The sequence below is a fragment of the Toxorhynchites rutilus genome, chromosome 3 (assembly GCF_029784135.1).
Source record: "Toxorhynchites rutilus septentrionalis strain SRP chromosome 3, ASM2978413v1, whole genome shotgun sequence".
Classification (NCBI taxonomy): Eukaryota; Metazoa; Arthropoda; class Insecta; order Diptera; family Culicidae; genus Toxorhynchites; species Toxorhynchites rutilus.
In genome coordinates, this window is record NC_073746.1 from 125610997 (window position 1) to 125631022 (window position 20026).

The window sequence follows — 20026 nt, forward strand, 5'->3', positions numbered from 1 at the left end:
TTAAAAACCATATGGAAGTCAAAATTCTCAGTTTTAGTTGACACTTTTTAAAAAATTTCTTTATCAAAAATTTTGGTACTAAAAATACCCTGATTTTATTTTTGCTTTGATTTTATAAATTGAATGCGATGAGAAACTTTTATGTACAGAATAGCCCAAATTGTTCATAACTATTGAAACTTTGAAGCAGTTTTTGAACAAAAACGCTTTTTGAAAAATCTCTATCAATTTACTTTTGTACTAAACATACATCAATTTTAATTTTGCTCCTTTTCTATAAGTTCAACCGAAGCATAGAAATGTGTGAATTTTTCTTTATTTGAATTTTTTTCACTGGGCCGATTCAGTTCAGGAAGGTCGCAGCAATATTGTTGTTGTTTGCGTGATGATTTTATAAGAATAATTTGATGCGACTAAACTATGTTTATTCTGAATAAACACAATTTTTGCATATTTTTTTCAACGTAGTTTTAGTACAAAATATATTAGAAAAATGCTGCATAGAAACCATAAGAGAGATACAATTCCAGTTCCAGTTGACGTTTTTTTTTTTAATTTCTCCGTTTTATTTTTGTACTAAATTTACTCAAATTTTATTTTTGAATTTTTTGAAGTTCAATAAGAGAGATACATAACAATGCGAGAATTTTGGAATTTTTGATAAACGAAGAGTTTGTTATGTTTTCGAAAGAAACAAAGAAATGTTTCAGGCTTTTTTGAGCCAATACATTCATGAAATCATGGAACTGTTGCAAAAGTTTGATTTTTAATACAATTCCCATCTTTTGCTGTATCTCGTCAATACCTCATTGGGTCGCCACAATCATATTGAGAAACTATCGAACCAAAGAGAATTGAGGTAGCAGATGGACGAGTCTGCGGGAAATCATTCTTTACAGTGAATCATTCTCAGCTCTGTTATTCATAATTTTCTGTCAAAATCTATACTCTTCCAAACAGATTATTTTTAATCTATTCTCTAAACAACTATTCTAGTATCCCTTTAATGGCCAGTAGAGTGGATTCGACCAAATTGATCTACGGTCTCCTTTCAAAATAACTATACGATATCATAATAAATTTGGTGCGTTCGATTCGAAGGTTCTTCCCAAGCATTCATTTTAGCAAGAAGCAACGATATGGCGAAATAATGTTATGCAACTTCAGCCAACTAAAAATAATATCTCAATACTTTTTTTTATATCAGCTAGATATTTTGTAATCGTGCAGAATAACTATTTTGGTTCAACGGTTGAGAATATGATTCTAAAACTAATTAGTTGAATTGGCTTCTACTCACTCATTACCAGAAAATGGTAAAAAAAAATCGCCTTGCACAAAAATCGAACAATTCGAGCCCTTGAACCGCACATCCTCCTGGTTTTTTTTTATGTTTTTCACCATCACTTCTCTATTTTCTTGTTTTCCTCTATCTTCCCTTACAGTGGCAAGCTCGCCCGAGAACAAATTTACCAAAGATGATCTAGCAGTTGCCCCACGTGAACAATCGTTGCCTTGTCACGACGCCACGTGTCAAGGTTCTACTACGAATTACGGTGCTTGCTCATCGTCCTCGAACTCGGCTGGTGCGGGATCACAGTCTCTGCAGCGACAACAGCAGTCGACCGAGCAACAACTTTCCCTAAAACATCACCATCAACAGCAACAACCGAGGCCTTCGACGGGCTCAAATTGCCATCCACATCATCACCACCATCATCACCATCATCACCATCCCCACCATTATCACCAACCGACAACGCCCGGGTCATCATCCTTCGGGGACTGCTCACGTAATGGACAAATTGCAAGTAAGTGCTCGAATAAACCCATTTGCAGTTGAGAAAAGTGCTTTTTCGATGATAGACTATGAGGTGGTGTCGCATGCCGTTGACCATCACCTCTGTGTAGCGGTAGGAAATAGTTAAAGGGTGTGTCACATCAAATTGCATCACGGAAAAACGCTGTAGAAATTTAATTTTTAAGAATTATATCTTCAGCTTTCGCTTATAATCAGATAAGAGTGTATAGATCACGTTGGCCATGCTTCACTGTCAATTTTTCGTAAATTTGGAAAAATGTCGTCGAACGAAAAAGAGCGTCGTGAATTAATCCTGCGCACTCATTTCGAGAATCCGGAGTTGTCACATCGGGACATCGGTAAGATGCTGGGAATCGTCCAATCCACGGTCAGCAGAGTACTAAAACGATACTTCGAGAACCTAACCATCGACCGGAAGGTGAAGAACGGCAAAAATGGATGCTCCGTCAGTGAAAAAGATCACAAGCGCGTAGTTAAGCAGTTTAGACGTGATCCGAGAAGTTCGGTCCGGGATGTCGCCAATAAGCTGAATTTGTCAAGTTCATTCGTCCAGCGGACCAAGCAGCGAGAGGGTCTGCGTACATACAAGGTTCAGAAGGCTCCTAACCGCGACGAAAGACAAAACATGGTGGGGAAGACGCGAGCCCGGAAGCTGTACACCGAAATGCTGACGAAGCCGCATTGCCTGGTAATGGACGACGAAACCTACGTCAAAGCGGACTTTCGTCAGCTGCCGGGCCTGTTGTTCTTCTCCGCAGAGGACAAATTCAGCGTTCCGGAGGAGATTCGCAAGCATAAACTATCCCAGTTTGCCAAAAAGTACATGGTGTGGCAAGCGATCTGCTTTTGCGGAAAGCGGAGCGCCTCCTTCGTGATGATCGGCACGGTAAACGGGCAGGTTTACCTTAAGGAGTGCCTACAGAAGCGCTTACTACCACTATTGAAGCAGCACGAGGGCCCGACCATCTTCTGGCCGGATCTCGCTTCGTGCCACTATTCAAAGGACGTGTTTGAGTGGTACGAAGCCAACGGGGTCACCTTCGTGCCAAAAGAAATGAACCCGCCCAACGCGCCGGAGCTTCGCCCAATAGAGAAATATTGGGCGATTAGGAAGCAGGCCCTCCGGAAGAACCCAAAAGTTGTCAAATCGGAGGCGGACTTCAAGAGAAAATTTATTTCTGTTCAAAAAAAAACTACAACCTGACGTTGTACAGAACCTTATGGACGGGGTAAAGAGGAAGGTGCGAGCATACGGGCTTGGGCTCGAAGTATGAATAAAAAGAAAATGCCAAAAGTTGTTTAATAGTTTTTGTTTTACTGTCTAAAATTTTCAAAAGGATCGGTCTACTGGGCGAGTTTCTACAACGTTTTTTCCGTGATGCAATTTGATGTGACACACCCTTTACACTGCAGTATTGTAATAGTTTGCTTCAATTATTATGTATGCGATTTACTGATAGTTATCTGATGGCATTATTCAAAAGTTCTATTGTATTGTAGCGCTGCGGAAAGCGATTGTTCATATTCTGCGACACAATATTAATAGTAATAGTGTTTAGACACAAACAGCGTACATCAATAATTCACCGAAGAGCCTTGACCACCAATAGACTAATGGCATCCAGAGGCAATCAATTTGGTAAAAATCTAAATTTAACTCCCATAACGATTCGTTTAGTACCATCGTTATTGTTTGAGTTCCGTTCAATATTACTACCACACAACGTCAAGTTCAAGATTAACGGCAATGATCGACACATGCTACAGCCTCCACTGTCGGCCACAATTTGCTCCTTAGTTCCCCCTCAGCATGTGATTGCTCTTGAGAAGCATCAATTTTGCTTAATCAAACGAATCCTTGATTAAAGGCATCCATCAATTTATGTTTATTGCCATCCTGTGGGCGTCGCACATGGCGGTTGAGGGGTGGGTTCAAGTGTGTGTAAATAAAACGACTCCACGCAACATGTGTTACCACAAGAAACCAGCATCAACAAATGGAGTGTGGGTGCTTCGATTGCCACTATGGTTTCAAGAGAGCTTGGGGTGAGCCGCCCACCTTGTGGAAACCAAGACATGTAGTTTTACTGCACATTTCAATGTTTTTTTCAATAGGTCGTATGAATAAAAAAAAGTATTTACTTATTCTGCACGTTTCCAAGTAAAGTAAACTTTCCTAGTATTTACATGAATCCGTATGAATAAAAGGTTACTAATTTGATTTTCGAATTCGAACATAGTTTTTACTTTGTCAAACATCTATCAACTGATTGTTTAGGTTCCGTTTCAAAACGTTTTTTTTTTGACAAGCGTGAATTCGCGATGAAAAAGGAATGGTGTCGACGTCTGGTGGCGACTTTCAATTAGGGACCATAGTGTGGGTCCCTATCTCGTTAGTGTAATACCTATCATATTAGAAGACACGAAGCCAGTTTTCAAATGTTAAAATTTGAATGAAAATGTTCACATCATGTTATTTAATCACTTAAAACACTTTTTTCCGACTTTTATTTAACCCTTTGTCTATACATTTCCAACATCATTACTGAAACTTTTCATTATAATATAAAGTTGTCTTCAAAAACAATATCGTACAAGATTTTTTCACCACCTGCAAACAAAAGTGTTTTTCATTTAAACAGAATGCCAAATTGGTACGGAAAGGTTATTTTTCATTCATAATTTAAATTTTAAAAACGTGTTCATTCCGCCTGAAAATCAATCAATTTTTTTACGCTCCCCTAAACTAGTAAACGAAGCTCAATGCCATCAATGCGGATCGTTAACTTGTTTAACTTCAAGCGCAAGATAGCAGCATTAAACATAAATCGGATATGACATCAAAACGAATGATAGTGTTTTCAGATCCAAAGTATGCTCATGAGCATACTTGATAATAACGAATGCTGTTTTATTCATACGAAATCAGCTAAACATCCATTTTCGAAAAGTAAATACTTTGTTGTTTCTTTTATTCATACCAAACGTAGTAAAAACTTAATCTCACTGCTCGACTGCTCGAATGAAGTAAAGTAAAGGTGAATTTTGTTTTTATTCATACGGCCTAATATCTCCGGTGTTCTCTAGCCGAACCGAAGTCAGGCACAAGTAAATAAAACCAAATGAATGTTCCCGTTAAATTCAACGGATATTTTATGAATAAGTATATTTTTCCGGAGAGTTGTAACTATTTGAGAATAGACATAATGTTGCAAGTTTCATTATTTTCGCCCTTCCTATCGCGCTGGAGAATAGTGATGGTTTCACAAGAAAAATGTCACCCTTGAATTTATTGGAACCAACAATAATCCTGTTAATGATGGCATCCTAATGTGTAATTCCGACAATTGTAGCGTGATCAAAAAAGTTACATCGTTAAACTCTTTGACAAAGATTTGGTGGCCCTGAGAAAGACCGTTTTGTTTTGTTGTTGAGTATGGTTTTTTCACTCCATCGGTGTTTACCGAGTGATGATCACAGAAGGATGGTAAACAGTCGTTGAATGGGGCGTATCAGATAAAAGATACCGAAGTGGAACGAGATAGGATAAAAACCGTCCTCTGTGATCCTAAACGAGATGCCTCCCGTGTTATGTATGGATGAAATAAGGAAAAAAAACTCACCAATTTAATATAAGATAATTATCAATACCGAACACAATTGTCAATTTTTCTCATCAGTAAAAACATGTTACTTTAATATAGAGAAAACATATTTGAAATGGAAAAGGTAATTTTATTTTATAATTTTTACTTTCTGAGTGTTTGTTCGATCCAATGTGAATTTTAATTGGACTAACAACACCTAACAACACCGTTTTTCGGCAAGATCGCTCAGCATTAAACAGCACTAAACGATCTGGGGCAGGTGTTCTCTTGGCTGCTCGTTCTAAGTACAAAACGCGCATGCTATCTCCACCTGGCTGCTCAGGTGTTGATCAACTGTGGGTCTCGCTCGTTCTCAGCCGTACTCTTTATATATGTGTAACCTACATTCCTCCTAAAAGAGTGAACGACACATCTCAGCATTTGTTCTCGCTATCTTGGATAACCTCACAGATGGAACTCGACGATAAAATATTAATAGTTGGAGATTTCAATTTTGGAAGCGTCAACTGGATTCAGAGTACAGCATCATTTTTGTATCCAGATACATCACACTCGACAATGAACTTGTGTATGAGCCGACTTCTAGATGATTATAGTATTGCCGGTCTTGTCCAACTGTGCGATGTTATGAATGAAAATAATCGCATATTGGATCTTTGCTTCGTCACCCAGGAGGTCTCTAGTCACAATTCTGTTATCCGTGCTCCAACACCTCTTGTTAAATTCACACGACACCACCCAGCGCTTCATATTCTTCTTCGTGAATGTAAACGAATCCCCTGGTTTGTAAATGGTTAAAATTCATGAAAACTTAAAGCGTTTCCATTTTTCCATACATTTGTTCTGTTCATTTGTGTGCTTTCCCGAACAGAGCTGTCAATAACGAGCAACGAAGGGGAAATCGTAGGATTTAAAGTCTCCGTGAACAAAGGAAAAGAAGAAGAATGAAGGGGAACACTTGCCTAGACTATAAACAGTGGATCTCGCTGAGGCAAACTTTTATTCGCATTGGACTGTTGAGCAATCCAGATCACTTTGCTTTCGCTGCACTTCGATCTAAGATTGGACCCCACCAGTGGTAATCCAACTTGGATATCGTCGTGTGGTTTTTTCGGTTCGTTTTTCGCGTTATTCGTATCGTGTGTTTTTCTTTCCGCGTCATAAATTAGACGCTTCGCGTAATGTGTGATGAGCAAGAAGAAGAGGAAGGCAGGCTCGAGCCCTGCAAAAAACGAACGCCATTGCCAGGTGCAATAAAATTTCGAGGCAAGCGTCATCTTATGATACACGCGATGTTGGTGCAGTGGAAAGCGCTCGCACTGAACCGAGCCTTCGCGAGTGCGACACCGCATCAAACAACAGCGAAGTAGGCGACTTTGGTGCGTCGGTCGAAAATGTAAGCGCCGTTACCCAGGCACTAACCAAAATCAAGCTCCCTCGCTGGTGGTGAAAGCGGTCGCTCTTGATAAACTCATCAGCGAATTCGCATCGATGGATGTTACAGCAGAGTACAAGCTGTGTGGCATAATTCAGTCTTTTCCAAGCAGGGCTTTGTTGGTGCCTTTGACATTGCATCAATGCATTAAACCGACGTTATGGCGAAGCAGGCGTTAAGGTTGTGCGCCAAAAAATTATTTGGGGAATACCAGGCATCTTGAATGTCGTACCGGAATGTTATAAGAATGGAATGTTATTGCATATTCGGGTTCGCGTGCCAGTCGCAAAACTGCCTTCAACTAGGATTGCATTTGCGCTAATCTTGGTCATAATGAAGCAATGCTACTGTTTTCGAGGTTGTTGATATTAACAAAAAGGGGTTATTTTGCTTGTTTAGTCACTAAGAAAAAAGTAAATGTCGTTCTCGAGTTTTGTATGTGATTAGGTTTCGCTTGTCAGTAGCAAAACTTCCTCCACTAAGGGTGACAGCTGTGCTTATCTCGAGCATGAGAAAGTAATGCAACTTTCTTCGAGGCCAGTAATATTAACAGAAGCGTTTCTTTTGAGAATAGCGCAAAATGATGAGAAGTGTTTATATTCCTAGTAGTTTCAAGCCACCAATGTATGGCTCTGTATGCATGCTATGGCGAACGCTTGTTTGGCGCTTGGTTTACGTTATACGAACGATGCCTAGAAGTGCGATTCCACTGAGGCAATACTAAATAACATGAAGCATGATATTTGATACTTGCAAGTGTTGTCATTGTTGTTGTTTCAATGCGGTGCCGAAGATATATTGATGTAGTTATGAGATCTGAAATAATGGTGCTGATGCAACATGTATATAATCGACTGTAGCCGAGTTTATGTCAATTGCGAAAAAGGCCACCGGAATAGCGTTCGAGGTAAATTTTCAATGCATTGACATGAAATAAATTGCGACATAAGGTCAGCTAGTGTATTGTTCTGCGAGGGCAAGAATGAATCATTAATTCATTAATCATTAATCATTAATCAATTATCGTCAGCTGATTCTACAATTAAAAAACCATTTCAGAGATTATTCAACTATGCAGTTGTTTCTAATGTATAAACGAGCGACTCATATAAAATATCAGCGTAGTTCTACGTCAACAATGCGGTCGTATCTTGGACACAACCTCCTATAATTTTTTTCCCACAACAAATGGAATGAAATCCTGCATAAATTCGATGCAAATACCGCTGCGACGACTATGTCGAATATCATCTTATATGCTATCGATCAGTTTACCCCCAAAGGAATTCACAGTGTTCCTGAGTACCCTCCATGGTCTAACCGCTATCTTAGGAAGTTAAAAACGGCCAATAGGTCAGCGCTAAAAAAGTTTTCAAAACACCGTACTGATCAGTTGAAATTTCACTACATCTCATTGAACTGTCGTTACAAACGGCTGAATAAGTCACTGTTCAGCTCTTATCAATATCGTGTACAGTGCAGTCTCAAGAATAATCCTAAAAGATTCTGGCTTTATGTTAGTGATCAGAGACGTGAGACTGGATTTCCTTCTACAATGTCGCTCGATAACAAGGAAGCCACTTCAATGCGGGAAATTTCTGAATTATTTCGCATTCAGTTCAGCAGTATTTTTACCAATGAAATCCTTAGTGATCAACAAGTATCTGCTGCAGCACACAATATCCCCTGTATGCCTGCAGTTGAACCTCATCCTGATATTGATCCCGCTACTGTACAAATTGCGTGTTCGAAATTGAAATGCTCTACTAATCCAGAGCCGGACGGAATTCCTTCTTTAATAATCAAGAAGTGTTCGTCTGCCTTATGCTCACCTTTATCGTTAATTTTTAACACGTCTCTACGCTGCAGCGTTTTCCCTGTCCTACGGAAAGAATCATACATTTTTCCGGTTCATAGAAAGGGTTCCAAACATGAAGTATCAAACTACCGGGGGATTGCATGTCTGTGTGCTACCTCCAAACTGTTTGAACTCATTGTTCTCGAATTTCTAACGCATAGCTGTTCTAGCCTTATTTCGGAATATCAGCATGGTTTCATGCCCAAACGATCTACATGTACGAATCTCGTCACTTATACCTCGTTCATCACCCGCCTCCAAGTTGATGCAATATATACCGATCTGAAGGGTGTGTGACATCAAATTGCATCACGGAAAAAACGCTGTAGAAATTTAATTTTTAGGAATTATATCTTCAGCTTTCGCTTATAATCAGATAAGAGTGTATAGATCACGTTGGCCATGCTTCACTGTCAATTTTTCGTAAATTTGGAAAAATGTCGTCGAACGAAAAAGAGCGTCGTGAATTAATCCTGTGCACTCATTTCGAGAATCCGGAGTTGTCACATCGGGACATCGGTAAGATGCTGGGAATCGTCCAATCCACGGTCAGCAGAGTACTAAAACGATACTTCGAGAACCTAACCATCGACCGGAAGGTGAAGAACGGCAAAAATGGATGCTCCGTCAGTGAAAAAGATCACAAGCGCTTGGTTAAGCAGTTTAGACGTGATCCAAGAAATTCGGTCCGGGATGTCGCCAATAAGCTGAAATTGTCAAGTTCATTCGTCCAGCGGACCAAGCAGCGGGAGGGCCTGCGTACATACAAGGTTCAGAAGGCTCCTAACCGCGACGAAAGGCAAAACATGGTGGGGAAGACGCGAGCCCGGAAGCTGTACACCGAAATGCTGACGAAGCCGCATTGCCTGGTAATGGACGACGAAACCTACGTCAAAGCGGACTTTCGTCAGCTGCCGGGCCTGTTGTTCTTCTCCGCAGAGGACAAATTCAGCGTTCCGGAGGAGATTCGCAAGCATAAACTATCCCAGTTTGCCAAAAAGTACATGGTGTGGCAAGCGATCTGCTCTTGCGGAAAGCGGAGCGCCCCCTTCGTGATGACCGGCACGGTAAACGGGCAGGTTTACCTTAAGGAGTGCCTACAGAAGCGCTTACTACCACTATTGAAGCAGCACGAGGGCCCGACCATCTTCTGGCCGGATCTCGCTTCGTGCCACTATTCAAAGGACGTGTTGGAGTGGTACGAAGCCAACGGGGTCACCTTCGTGCCAAAGGAAATGAACCCGCCCAACGCGCCGGAGCTTCGCCCAATAGAGAAATATTGGGCGATTATGAGCAGGCCCTCCGGGAGAACCCAACAGTTGTCAAATCGGAGGCGGACTTCAAGAGAAAATGGATTTCTGTTCAAAAAAAAACTACAACCTGACGTTGTACAGGACCTTATGGACGGGGTAAAGAGGAAGGTGCGAGCATACGGGCTTGGGCTCGAAGTATGAATAAAAAGAAAATGCCAAAAGTTGTTTAATAGTTTTTATTTTACTGTCTAAAATTTTCAAAAGGATCGGTCTACTGGGCGAATTTCTACACCGTTTTTTCCGTGATGCAATTTGATGTGACACACCCTTTAATAGAGCGCTCATTTTTATGTTATCAAAAATAGGGTGACCAAAATTTTCGATGAAATGAAAAATCTAACTTTCTTATCTTTATAGATAGAGGTGAACATAGTTGGACAATATTATAGCCCTGGTTATTTTAAGTAACTTTGTGGAACAATATTTCTTTCTATCTCTTCAAATAACCGATATAGCGCTTTTTCTCTAGGTTGAGTTAGGGTTACCATGAAAAAAAAGGTTTTTTGCTCTAACTTTTATATGTAAAATTCTACATCAAAACTGTCTTTGAATGATCTTTAGAACTTTCCAAACCACGCATTACGGTGCATAACTTGTATGTATCTTAATTCTACTCAAAGTTATTGATGTTTTTTCCCCGAAAACACGACCTTTTCATTTGCTAGTCGTTCTTTTTGGGGCAAACATAATAAAAAAATATTGATAGCATTTTAAAGAGCACATTTGATTCTACATAAAGTGTAACTTCCAAAAGAGTGTTATTTTTTGTATTTGAGTAAATTAAATTTGAAATTATGAGTTTTTGCATATAAATGAACAAGTTGCAATTTTTAAATGCATATAGTAAGCGTAAACTTTAAAGCAGCATCAGTTCAGTTCAGTCTTATAGCCACTCAACATGGAGGTTCAAAGAAGACACAAATTTGTTTTTGTTTTCGGACGAAATATAGAAGACGTTATACAATTACTACGAGAAAAATGCCAAGATATATGTGTTTTGAGTGCCAGAAAGTGCCTGAAAAGCCAAATGCTGAGCCAAAGGATGAAGCGTAACCGTGTTCGGGAGATTACAGAAAAATTTTCTGCTGAAGAACTGGGCTTCGCAACAGCTTCGGATCCAGTATTATCTCTTAGTAATAGGCAAACACCAGAGTATTCCGATCTTCTGATTCCGGAAAATGCTAAGCATTTGATTTTGTAGTTTTTTATTTGTTTGTTTTTTATTTATTACTGTGAATTTAATTTCCATTATAACAACTAAAACAGGTTAATATGTACATACGGAAGATTATGAAAATAAATTTGAATAAAACAATAGGAACAACAAAAGTTTGGTAAAGTAATGTCATCAAACAACTCATCGCCAGTAAAATATGTCAATATATTACTAAAAAATAACACGTCGAGCCCCGAGTTGTTCTTTATACGGTTTCTATTCAGGAAGCATTTGATAATTTGTCGGTCCCCGCTTTTCTTTTTATACAATAAATATATTTTATTGTAGAAAAAGAAAATAGTCAGAAATTTTTCTCGTAATAATTGTATAACGTCTTCTATATTTCGTTCACCGAAAAAGGAAATCAACAATGTGTCTTCTTTGAACCTCCATGTTGAGTGGCTATAAGACTGAACTGATGTGATGCTGCTTTAAAGTTTACGCTTACTATATGCATTTAAAAATTGCAACTTGTTCATTTATATGCAAAAACTCATAATTTCAAATTTAATTTACTCAAATACAAAAAATAACACTCTTTTGGAAGTTATACTTTATGTAGAATCAAATGTGCTCTTTAAAATGCCATCAATAATTTTTTATTATGTTTGCCCCAAAAAGAACGACAAGCAAATGAAAAGGTCGTGTTTTCGGGGAAAAAACATCAATAAATTTGAGTAGAATTAAGATACATACAAGTTATGCACCGTAAAATGCGTGGATTGGAAAGCTCTAAAGATCATTCAAAGACAGTTTTGATGTAGAATTTTACATATAAAAGTTAGAGCAAAAAACCTTTTTTTTCATGGTAACCCTAACTCAACCTAGAGAAAAAGCGCTATATCGGTTATTTGAAGAGATAGAAAGAAATAGTGTTCCACAAAGTTACTTAAAATAACCAGGACTACAATATTGTCGAACTATGTTCACCTCTATCTATAAAGATAAGAAAGTTAGATTTTTCATTTCATCGAAAATGTTGGTCACCCTATTTTTGATAACATAAAAATGAGCGCTCTATTATATGTAACAACTTTGTCGAAGACAGTTTTTATCTAGAGAATCACTGTCGAGCTCTAGATGCTAATTTCCACTTAAATGCACCTCCTGGACCATAGTGCAATGTGTACCAACCGTGCCATTTGTACCAAACGTGCCAGCTGTGCCAACCGTGCCAAGCGTACCATGGCACAGCTCTGTGCCGTACCAAATGGTACAAAATTTTGTCGTGTCATGGTACGCGCCGTGCCAATGGCACACGCATATTAGCTGCGTGATACGAAATGGCTAACCCTGCGAATTATCCCACAAAGAGATGAAACTTTCTTATCAACATATTCGACGTGACCAAACCAAGAGAGTGTTGAGTCCAAAATCAGACCCAAATACTTGAATGATTTGACTTCTTCGATTACACATGAATTTAGCATAACACTGCTGTGCGGTGGGATAGATTTTCTAGAAGAATGGAAAAACATACATTTAGTCTTGGAGGCGTTCAGTGAAAGAAGGTTGGCTACGAAGTATTCAGAAAGAATCTTCAAATCATGATTCATGCTACAGACTATTTGCCCAACATTAGTTTGGGGATAGAAAAGTGCGGTATCATCTGCAAAAAGACGCAGAGTTCTCTTCAACTGGAGCCTGTATAAGTCGTCAACGTACAGAAGAAATAATAACGGACCTATGTTACTCCCTTGGGGTACGCCCACTCCAATAGACTTCGTTGAACTGCTAGAAACACCTACTGCTACAAACTGTTTTCTTCCCGACAAATAGCTGCGAATCACGTCGTTTGCAACACCCCTGATTCCACAGCTATCGAGTTTTTTTCAGCAGAATGGAGTGGTTCAAAGTGTCGAATGCTTTACGCAAATCTAAGAAAAGCGCACCAATTACTTGCTTAGAATCAATTCCATTTATAACGTCATCCAACAATTCAGCAGTTGCGGTAGATGTACTACTCCCTTTTCGAAAACCATACTGTAAGTCATACAATACTCTATGGTTGTCAAGAAAAGATGTGATTCTTTTAATTAGTAATTTTTCCACTATTTTATTGAAAATTGACAACGTTGAAATTGGACGATAATTGCTAGGATCACATGCGTCTCCCGATTTGTAAATAGGAACAACCCTAGCAGTTTTTAGAAAATCCGGGTAGTAACCTGTTTCCAAAATTTTATTGAAGGCTTCCGACAGCATACGTGAGAAAACAATGGAGTTACTTTTGAGAATGTCAGTTGAAATATTGTCGAAACAGCAACTTTTATTCCGTTCTAAGCCGTTTATAACTTCATTCTCCGAAGCTGGAGCCAAATAAATCGTTTCTGAAACCGAGTTTGAACGAGGCTTCACAGAAGGATCGATGTGAATTGAGTCAGCTAATTTTTGTCCTGCATTAGCGAAAAAATCATTGAATATTTTGCATGTTTCCTGATTGTCGCTATATTCACGCCATTTTACTAAGCATTTCAATGATATAAACTGTTCAAAGGCATTGTATTGCTCTCTTGTTCGATCAACACTGGAATATACTGCTGTTGTCTGGTTCCCACACTATCAAAACGAAATAGAACGGATTTAAAACATTCAAAAAAAATTTGTGCGATTTGCTCTTCGTGTTCTGCATTGGAGGGACCAGGCATCCCACAAGTACTGCATTTTCATAACAGTCGGTATGAAATTGAATCGACAGTCTCTGTGAGCGCGCTACACTCGTATACAAGCGACAGAGCATGAATGCATAAAGTAATACTATACAGCAACAGTCGGTGTTTCGTCGAATTCATCTAATTTGTCGTGCCCGACCGTAGTGAGCCGGGGAGACTGCTCGTTTCCGATTTTTTCGTGTCTGCTATTCCGTTCGCTCTGTCGCCGTAACAGTCGCTGACGAAGCGATGAATCTCATCGGTTTACCCGGGTTACTGTCACACGTGACTGTCGCCAGAAAAATGTCATGACATTTTTCTGGCGATCGTAATGTTAGCCTGTATCTTATGCGTTTGTGCTTCTTCACCAGTACGCTTCGAGATGTGTATCGGACATATGGCTGTGATCACTAGTTGGGTGCACACATAGGAAGCGGAGTTAATTTCATATCGACTGTAATAAGAATGCTTTACTGTTGGGATGCCTGAATCCAGATACACAAATGATCAACAATTAATTTGAGAAAAACACGCACAGCTTAATAATTCTAGGCGAGAGTTTCTTCGATAATATATTGGTGACGTCGGAAATACTCAGTGTTGGGAGTGTTTAGATTTATCCTCCAAGTTGGAAACTAATGCAGCGCGAACTCGATTATATACAGTCTCCGATTTCTTTTCACTGTATATAATCGAATCCTGTATATAATCGAGTCAAAAAATGTTTTTTTGACGTAGGACTACGTCTAACCGGAAGATATAGGGGGTGAAATGGAAATCTAGGCACTGAACAAGTAGGAAAAAATGCAAGATTTGGAACGCTTATAACTCGAGCATTTCTCAATAGATCGCAAAGGTTTTTGCATCAATTGATAGGAAATATATCTACGCATCTATCATAACGAATAACATATCATTTTTCTTGAGGTAAATAATTGAATAATTGTGAAATATCAAGCATTGTCCAAATACACTATGTGCCCATTTTTGATTGGTCCATTTTGTGCTCCTCAAATCGTACCGACCAAAACGGGCAACCAGAGCAGCAGCGAAATAGAATGAAGCACGATTGAAAAGGAAAAAGAAAAAAATGAGGGAAACATTGGTCGCAGTCTCACACATGCGTAATTCTCGAGCCAGCCAGTCAGCTTAAAAATCCCCTCTCCGCTGCCGTAACGATCATTCTCATCCGAACCGTACACCACATCGTTTCGCATCACCTCACATCAACAAACCAACACAAGCAGCCATGGTTGGATATGGCAAAGGAGGAAAAGTGAAGGGAAAGGCAAAATCCCGCTCGAACCGTGGTGGTCTGCAATTTCCCGTAGGTGTATCCGCCAATTGCACCGGAAAAGGTAGCTAGGTCGAGCGCGTTAGTACCTGTGTACCAGTCCACCTAGCCGGCGTTATATAGTTTCGGCCGCCGGAGTGATCGAGTTGGCTGGCAAAGCTGCTCGCGACGATAAGAAAACCTGCATTCGGAACATAACACATACGGTTCGGCGGACATCAAGACAACAGGCAGTTGCAGCGAATGGCGAGTGGCAAACGCAATCGCAAAACGGCATCAGGTAGCAGAAGAAAAAAGTTTGTTCTTTATACAAACTGCTTTGGTGGCAAATCCAGAACAAGGCGGCATCGAGGGCGTTCGAAATGGTTTTTTTCAAAACCACGAGTACTAAGTTTTCTAAATTGGAACCATTCCATAAAACAAGGCGCTTTTCAGGGCCATTAAACCTTCCAAAAACGAGTTTAGGAAATAAAGTTCAATGCTTTCTAAAACATTACCCAAAATAATAACAAAACACAAATTGATGTTTTCATAATTTGTTTGCCAGGATTTGATGAGTATGTGAATTTGGCAGTTGTTCTGAGCTTATTGATAGTTGGGGACTTTCCTGATTATTCAATTTTCACCAATTCTTAAATTGTTTCCAGATTGAAAGTACAGTAATCTACAATTAGTTCGACATTTAGCTAATTGGACGGACATGTAATGTGACTTATTTAGTTGGACATTTTTGTAAACATAGAGATCCAAATTATGATCCCACATTGAAAGTCGACACTGTACCACTGTCATCGCAAATGTTCAATTACAGGTTAAAATTACCTCCAATCCGGCACTGAGTGGTGGTAATGCGACGTGCCATTGAATGTAATTTACTGTAAAATATGTCACAAGCTGGATGGGAAGAAATTTTCCAACTGTGAAAGCTGTGGCGAGTGACAACAAATCGCTAAACAGGAAGGTTTAGCCGAACAAGATGGGAATATCGAGTGATAACAAAAACACAACACCAAAGGTTCTTTTCAGAACCATTAACATATTCATAAAGAGTAAACAGTAAACTAATCCATTTTTCAGGTAGATAGGAAGGTATTCACGTAGGTGAAGAAAATAAAACAATATATTTAAAATATATATTTAACAAAAGCTGTCCCCTTTGCTGTCCCCTTTGCATAGTCACTCCGGTTATGTCCCCGACGTTACCCACCCGTCTTTTTTTTAAATTTGTTTTCCATGCATATGATTTTTGATTATTGAATGTAAAAGAAGAATTTAATATATTTTTTATTTTTTTTTTTTTTTTAATATATATATTCTCAGGAGGTGATAGATGATCATATTTCATGGAAAAAACCCTCCTACGCATATGTTCGAATTTTAACAATGACAGAGTTATAGAACTAAACTGGCGCTACACTTAAAAGTACGCTACGTGAGCCAATTATGTTGCTTTCATTTGAAAGATATATTTTTTTAAATCTTTAAAACATTTTATTGCTAGTTGTACGTTTTTCTCATAATCCAGTGGACCGATATGGCTGATTTTTTTCAGCATGTAAAAATGTTATTATCTGAATTGTTACGTAGCGGTTCTTGAAAATTATGAAAATTGCCAAAATGTCGGCCATTCGAATAAAAAAAAATCAACAAAAATCGTAAGGCCGTGGTTATCAGAGAAGTTATCAATGATGATAATCGATCAAAGCAGATAGGTCCTTTTCGTAGGTCACACAAGAATTCATTTTTGCATGCTGAAAAAAAAACTTCTGCTAAATTGGTCCACTAGATTCTGAGATAAACGCACCACCAGCTGAAAAAAATGCGCTTAAAGATTCGTACAGCCATGTTACTCTTGAGATGACCCCATAGTTTTTACTGCAGATTTTCAACGAGATGAAATATCGAAGAATCCTTCCGGTACAACATTGCATAAAAACCATTTTTTCGATTTACCAGAGTTGATTCCCCCATTAAACAGATTCCCAAAAAAATCGCAAATGAAACAAGTATAACGAAAATTTTCGCACGTAGAAGATCTCATGGAAATAAATTTGTACATAAAAAAAGGCAATGTTTTTTTTTATTAAAAAAAAAATAGCTGAATGTTCAAATCAAAATATCTCTATATGTGGAAAATTCTTCAGATCATGATATAATTATAGTTTTGAATGTCAATGAATCATATATTTCAAAGCAAGAAACAACCAGGCAAACCTAATTCACCAGGTAAAAGTATACCGTCGTATTCTGAAATACAATCGAGTTAGAATTACCCGAACGGATCGCAATTTTGCATTCTGTAATCCGTTCGACGACTCAAGTTCAATCGAGCTATGCATCCTAGCCACACTCTACCGTATCAAACATGTGTTCTATGTAACAGAGTAATAAAATCTTGCATGAACAAAATATATATTAATGTGCTATGCAGTGCTGTAGTTCCGTGAAAAGCATTAAATACATTTGCAAGTCCGTGAATGAGGGCAGTAATGTGGCTATATTTCAAATTCAGTATATCGATATGAATATGAAACACACTTGCAATACACTTGTTGTTTGTCATATAACAACGAATATATTCGCTAAAAAATATCTAAATGGCAGCATAACGTTTACCGGGTCAGCTAGTAATAATGATAATAATACTAAAATGTTACTTTACATTTTTGTTGATAATATTAATATTACGCGCTAAACATATTTTATTCATAAATAAAATAAAATCTCCTTCATGTCCAAACCTACATTGCTAAGTGCGCAACACTTCCCCCAGCCGCATTCTAATCTGGCCCTACAGTTGCATTCGCGTAACTTTCATTCACACGACTTCCACCCACGACACTTCTCCACGCACCTCTTTCAACAGATTCTCTTCTGTTGCTCACACTATTTCCCCCGAAAACTTCTCTACATGGAATAGCCGCGTCATCGACAAATTAAATTTTCCCATATCGGGATATGCTGTAGAATTCGCCAGTTATTATTTGTTATTAATTCTTCGCTAATCTCTTTAGTTTGCGAAAATGAAATGAAATAAAATGACGTTGTACTGGAAAAATATATACTAAGACACCCGACATCATCAGCACGAGGGAAAAAAATCATCAACGACGGTAGCAACGTATAACTATTGCATTCAGAATCTACAAAAATATCACTAATGAGCAAGCGGGTCTGTCGCAGACGAAAGACCAAAATACTCTCACATGGGAATGTATTCGTGTACAGTACACGACAGAACAATAAATGTCGCATAACATTTCCACTGTGTGACTGTAGTTAAAAATTCAATCGCGTGACTGTCACGGGACAATGGTGGCGACAGTCATGACATTACTGTCGTGATGCAGTACATTTGGTACCCCTGGGAGGGACCCTCCGAACCTTCCTAGATACGAAGATCGTTGTAATCTTATAGGGCTTGAACGGTTATCCTTGCGTCGCGATGTAGCTAAAGCGATATTTATTTCCGATCTACTGCTCTCGAATATCGATGCATCCAAAACTTTCTTCGTCTCTCTGTTGCTCGGAATAATTATGGTAGGAATGAACCTGTCAATAGTATGTGTAGGATTTTTAATCAGTGTTACAGTGTTTTTGATTTTCATTTATCTCGCTCAGTCCTCTGAAAATTGTACTCTCGTTTACGTTAAGTTATTATTATTTTGTTACTTTGAAGTGCATTGTAGTTGGTCATATTGTTATTTGTTTTGTTCGATTCCCGTTCTGGTCGGGAGATTTTTCGTCGAAGAATTTTCTCCCGACCTGCACTGTGATCACGCGTATTCAAGAGCATGCCACCCTAGAATACATTCAAGGCGTGTTATCCGGCATAGAAATCTCAACTAAGTACTACTGATTAAAATGACGCAAGTAGTACCTACGATGAGAAGGCAAAAGTTCCCCTGGGAACGTTAGTGCCATTCAAAAAGAAGAAGAACAACACTTTCAAGTATTTGCAATGCCCATTTCCCACAGGCAGCTTGGTTTTGATGTCTCTGTTAGGGAACACATTTCGGTAGGAACAAAAAGTTCCCCCTATTTGCAATGTCGACTTCCCACAGGCAGCTTGGTTTTGATGTCTCTGTTAGGGACCCGCCACATGTGTCGTCAATTTGGACCAATCAGAAGTGGGTATTTCCGTTAGGATAGAGGTTGACATTTTTCAATTGTTCTATAGTTAGTTTCATGACATATATTATTTTGTTCAATATAAAAAATTGTTATGGAGTGCCGAAATCGGTTGACGCAAACATTTCATCAATCCATCAAGAAATGACTGAGCAATGAGCGTTTGAAATTGGACAATTTTCACGATGTGCTCGATTTTGGATTTTCAATTTGTACCCCAATATGTTCCCAAAAGACGTAATCCTACGTCAAAAAAATAATTTCCTCTCAAGCTACCTTCCAATGCTATTTCCTATCTCGTTTCGATAAAGTTTTTATTGATCAAATTCAGAGACCATGAATGTAGGTCGGATGCCGTAAATGAAGAGAACTTCGTTTCACTCCAACTTCGGGCATAATGTTCATCCTTCTACCAACAGAAACAAATGGTTAAGTAAGGATCAGGACGCCTTGTTCCAAATGGGAGTAATTGATTAGTTCAAATATGAAATAAAAATTTCCATTCAAAATTTTTACAATATTGAACTGCCTTCGGGCCTGTTAATCTGATAAATAATATGTAACCTTCCTTAAGGGACATCGCCACCTGACGTCGACACTGTTCATCTGTCACGGCGGATAGCCATTGGAGAAACAGCTTCTATGCTTATAGAAAGATTCCAGCATATTAAAAATACTGGCTGGTGATTTCAATATTA

General features: G+C 38.7%; 1 protein-coding gene across 6 annotated transcripts in view; it reads left to right on the plus strand.

Annotated features, from left to right (window-relative positions):
- The window catches only part of LOC129773218 (dual specificity calcium/calmodulin-dependent 3',5'-cyclic nucleotide phosphodiesterase 1A-like), a 544686-nt gene that overhangs the window by 390100 nt on the left and 134560 nt on the right, over window positions 1-20026 (plus strand). For 5 of the 6 annotated variants that reach the window (XM_055776805.1, XM_055776809.1, XM_055776808.1 and 2 more), the window contains one exon: window positions 1446-1811. The exons of the other annotated variant lie outside the window; for it this stretch is intronic. In XM_055776805.1, the coding sequence (XP_055632780.1) occupies window positions 1446-1811 (366 nt within the window). The remainder of the gene's footprint in view (window positions 1-1445; window positions 1812-20026) is intronic. 6 annotated transcript variants of the gene reach the window in all.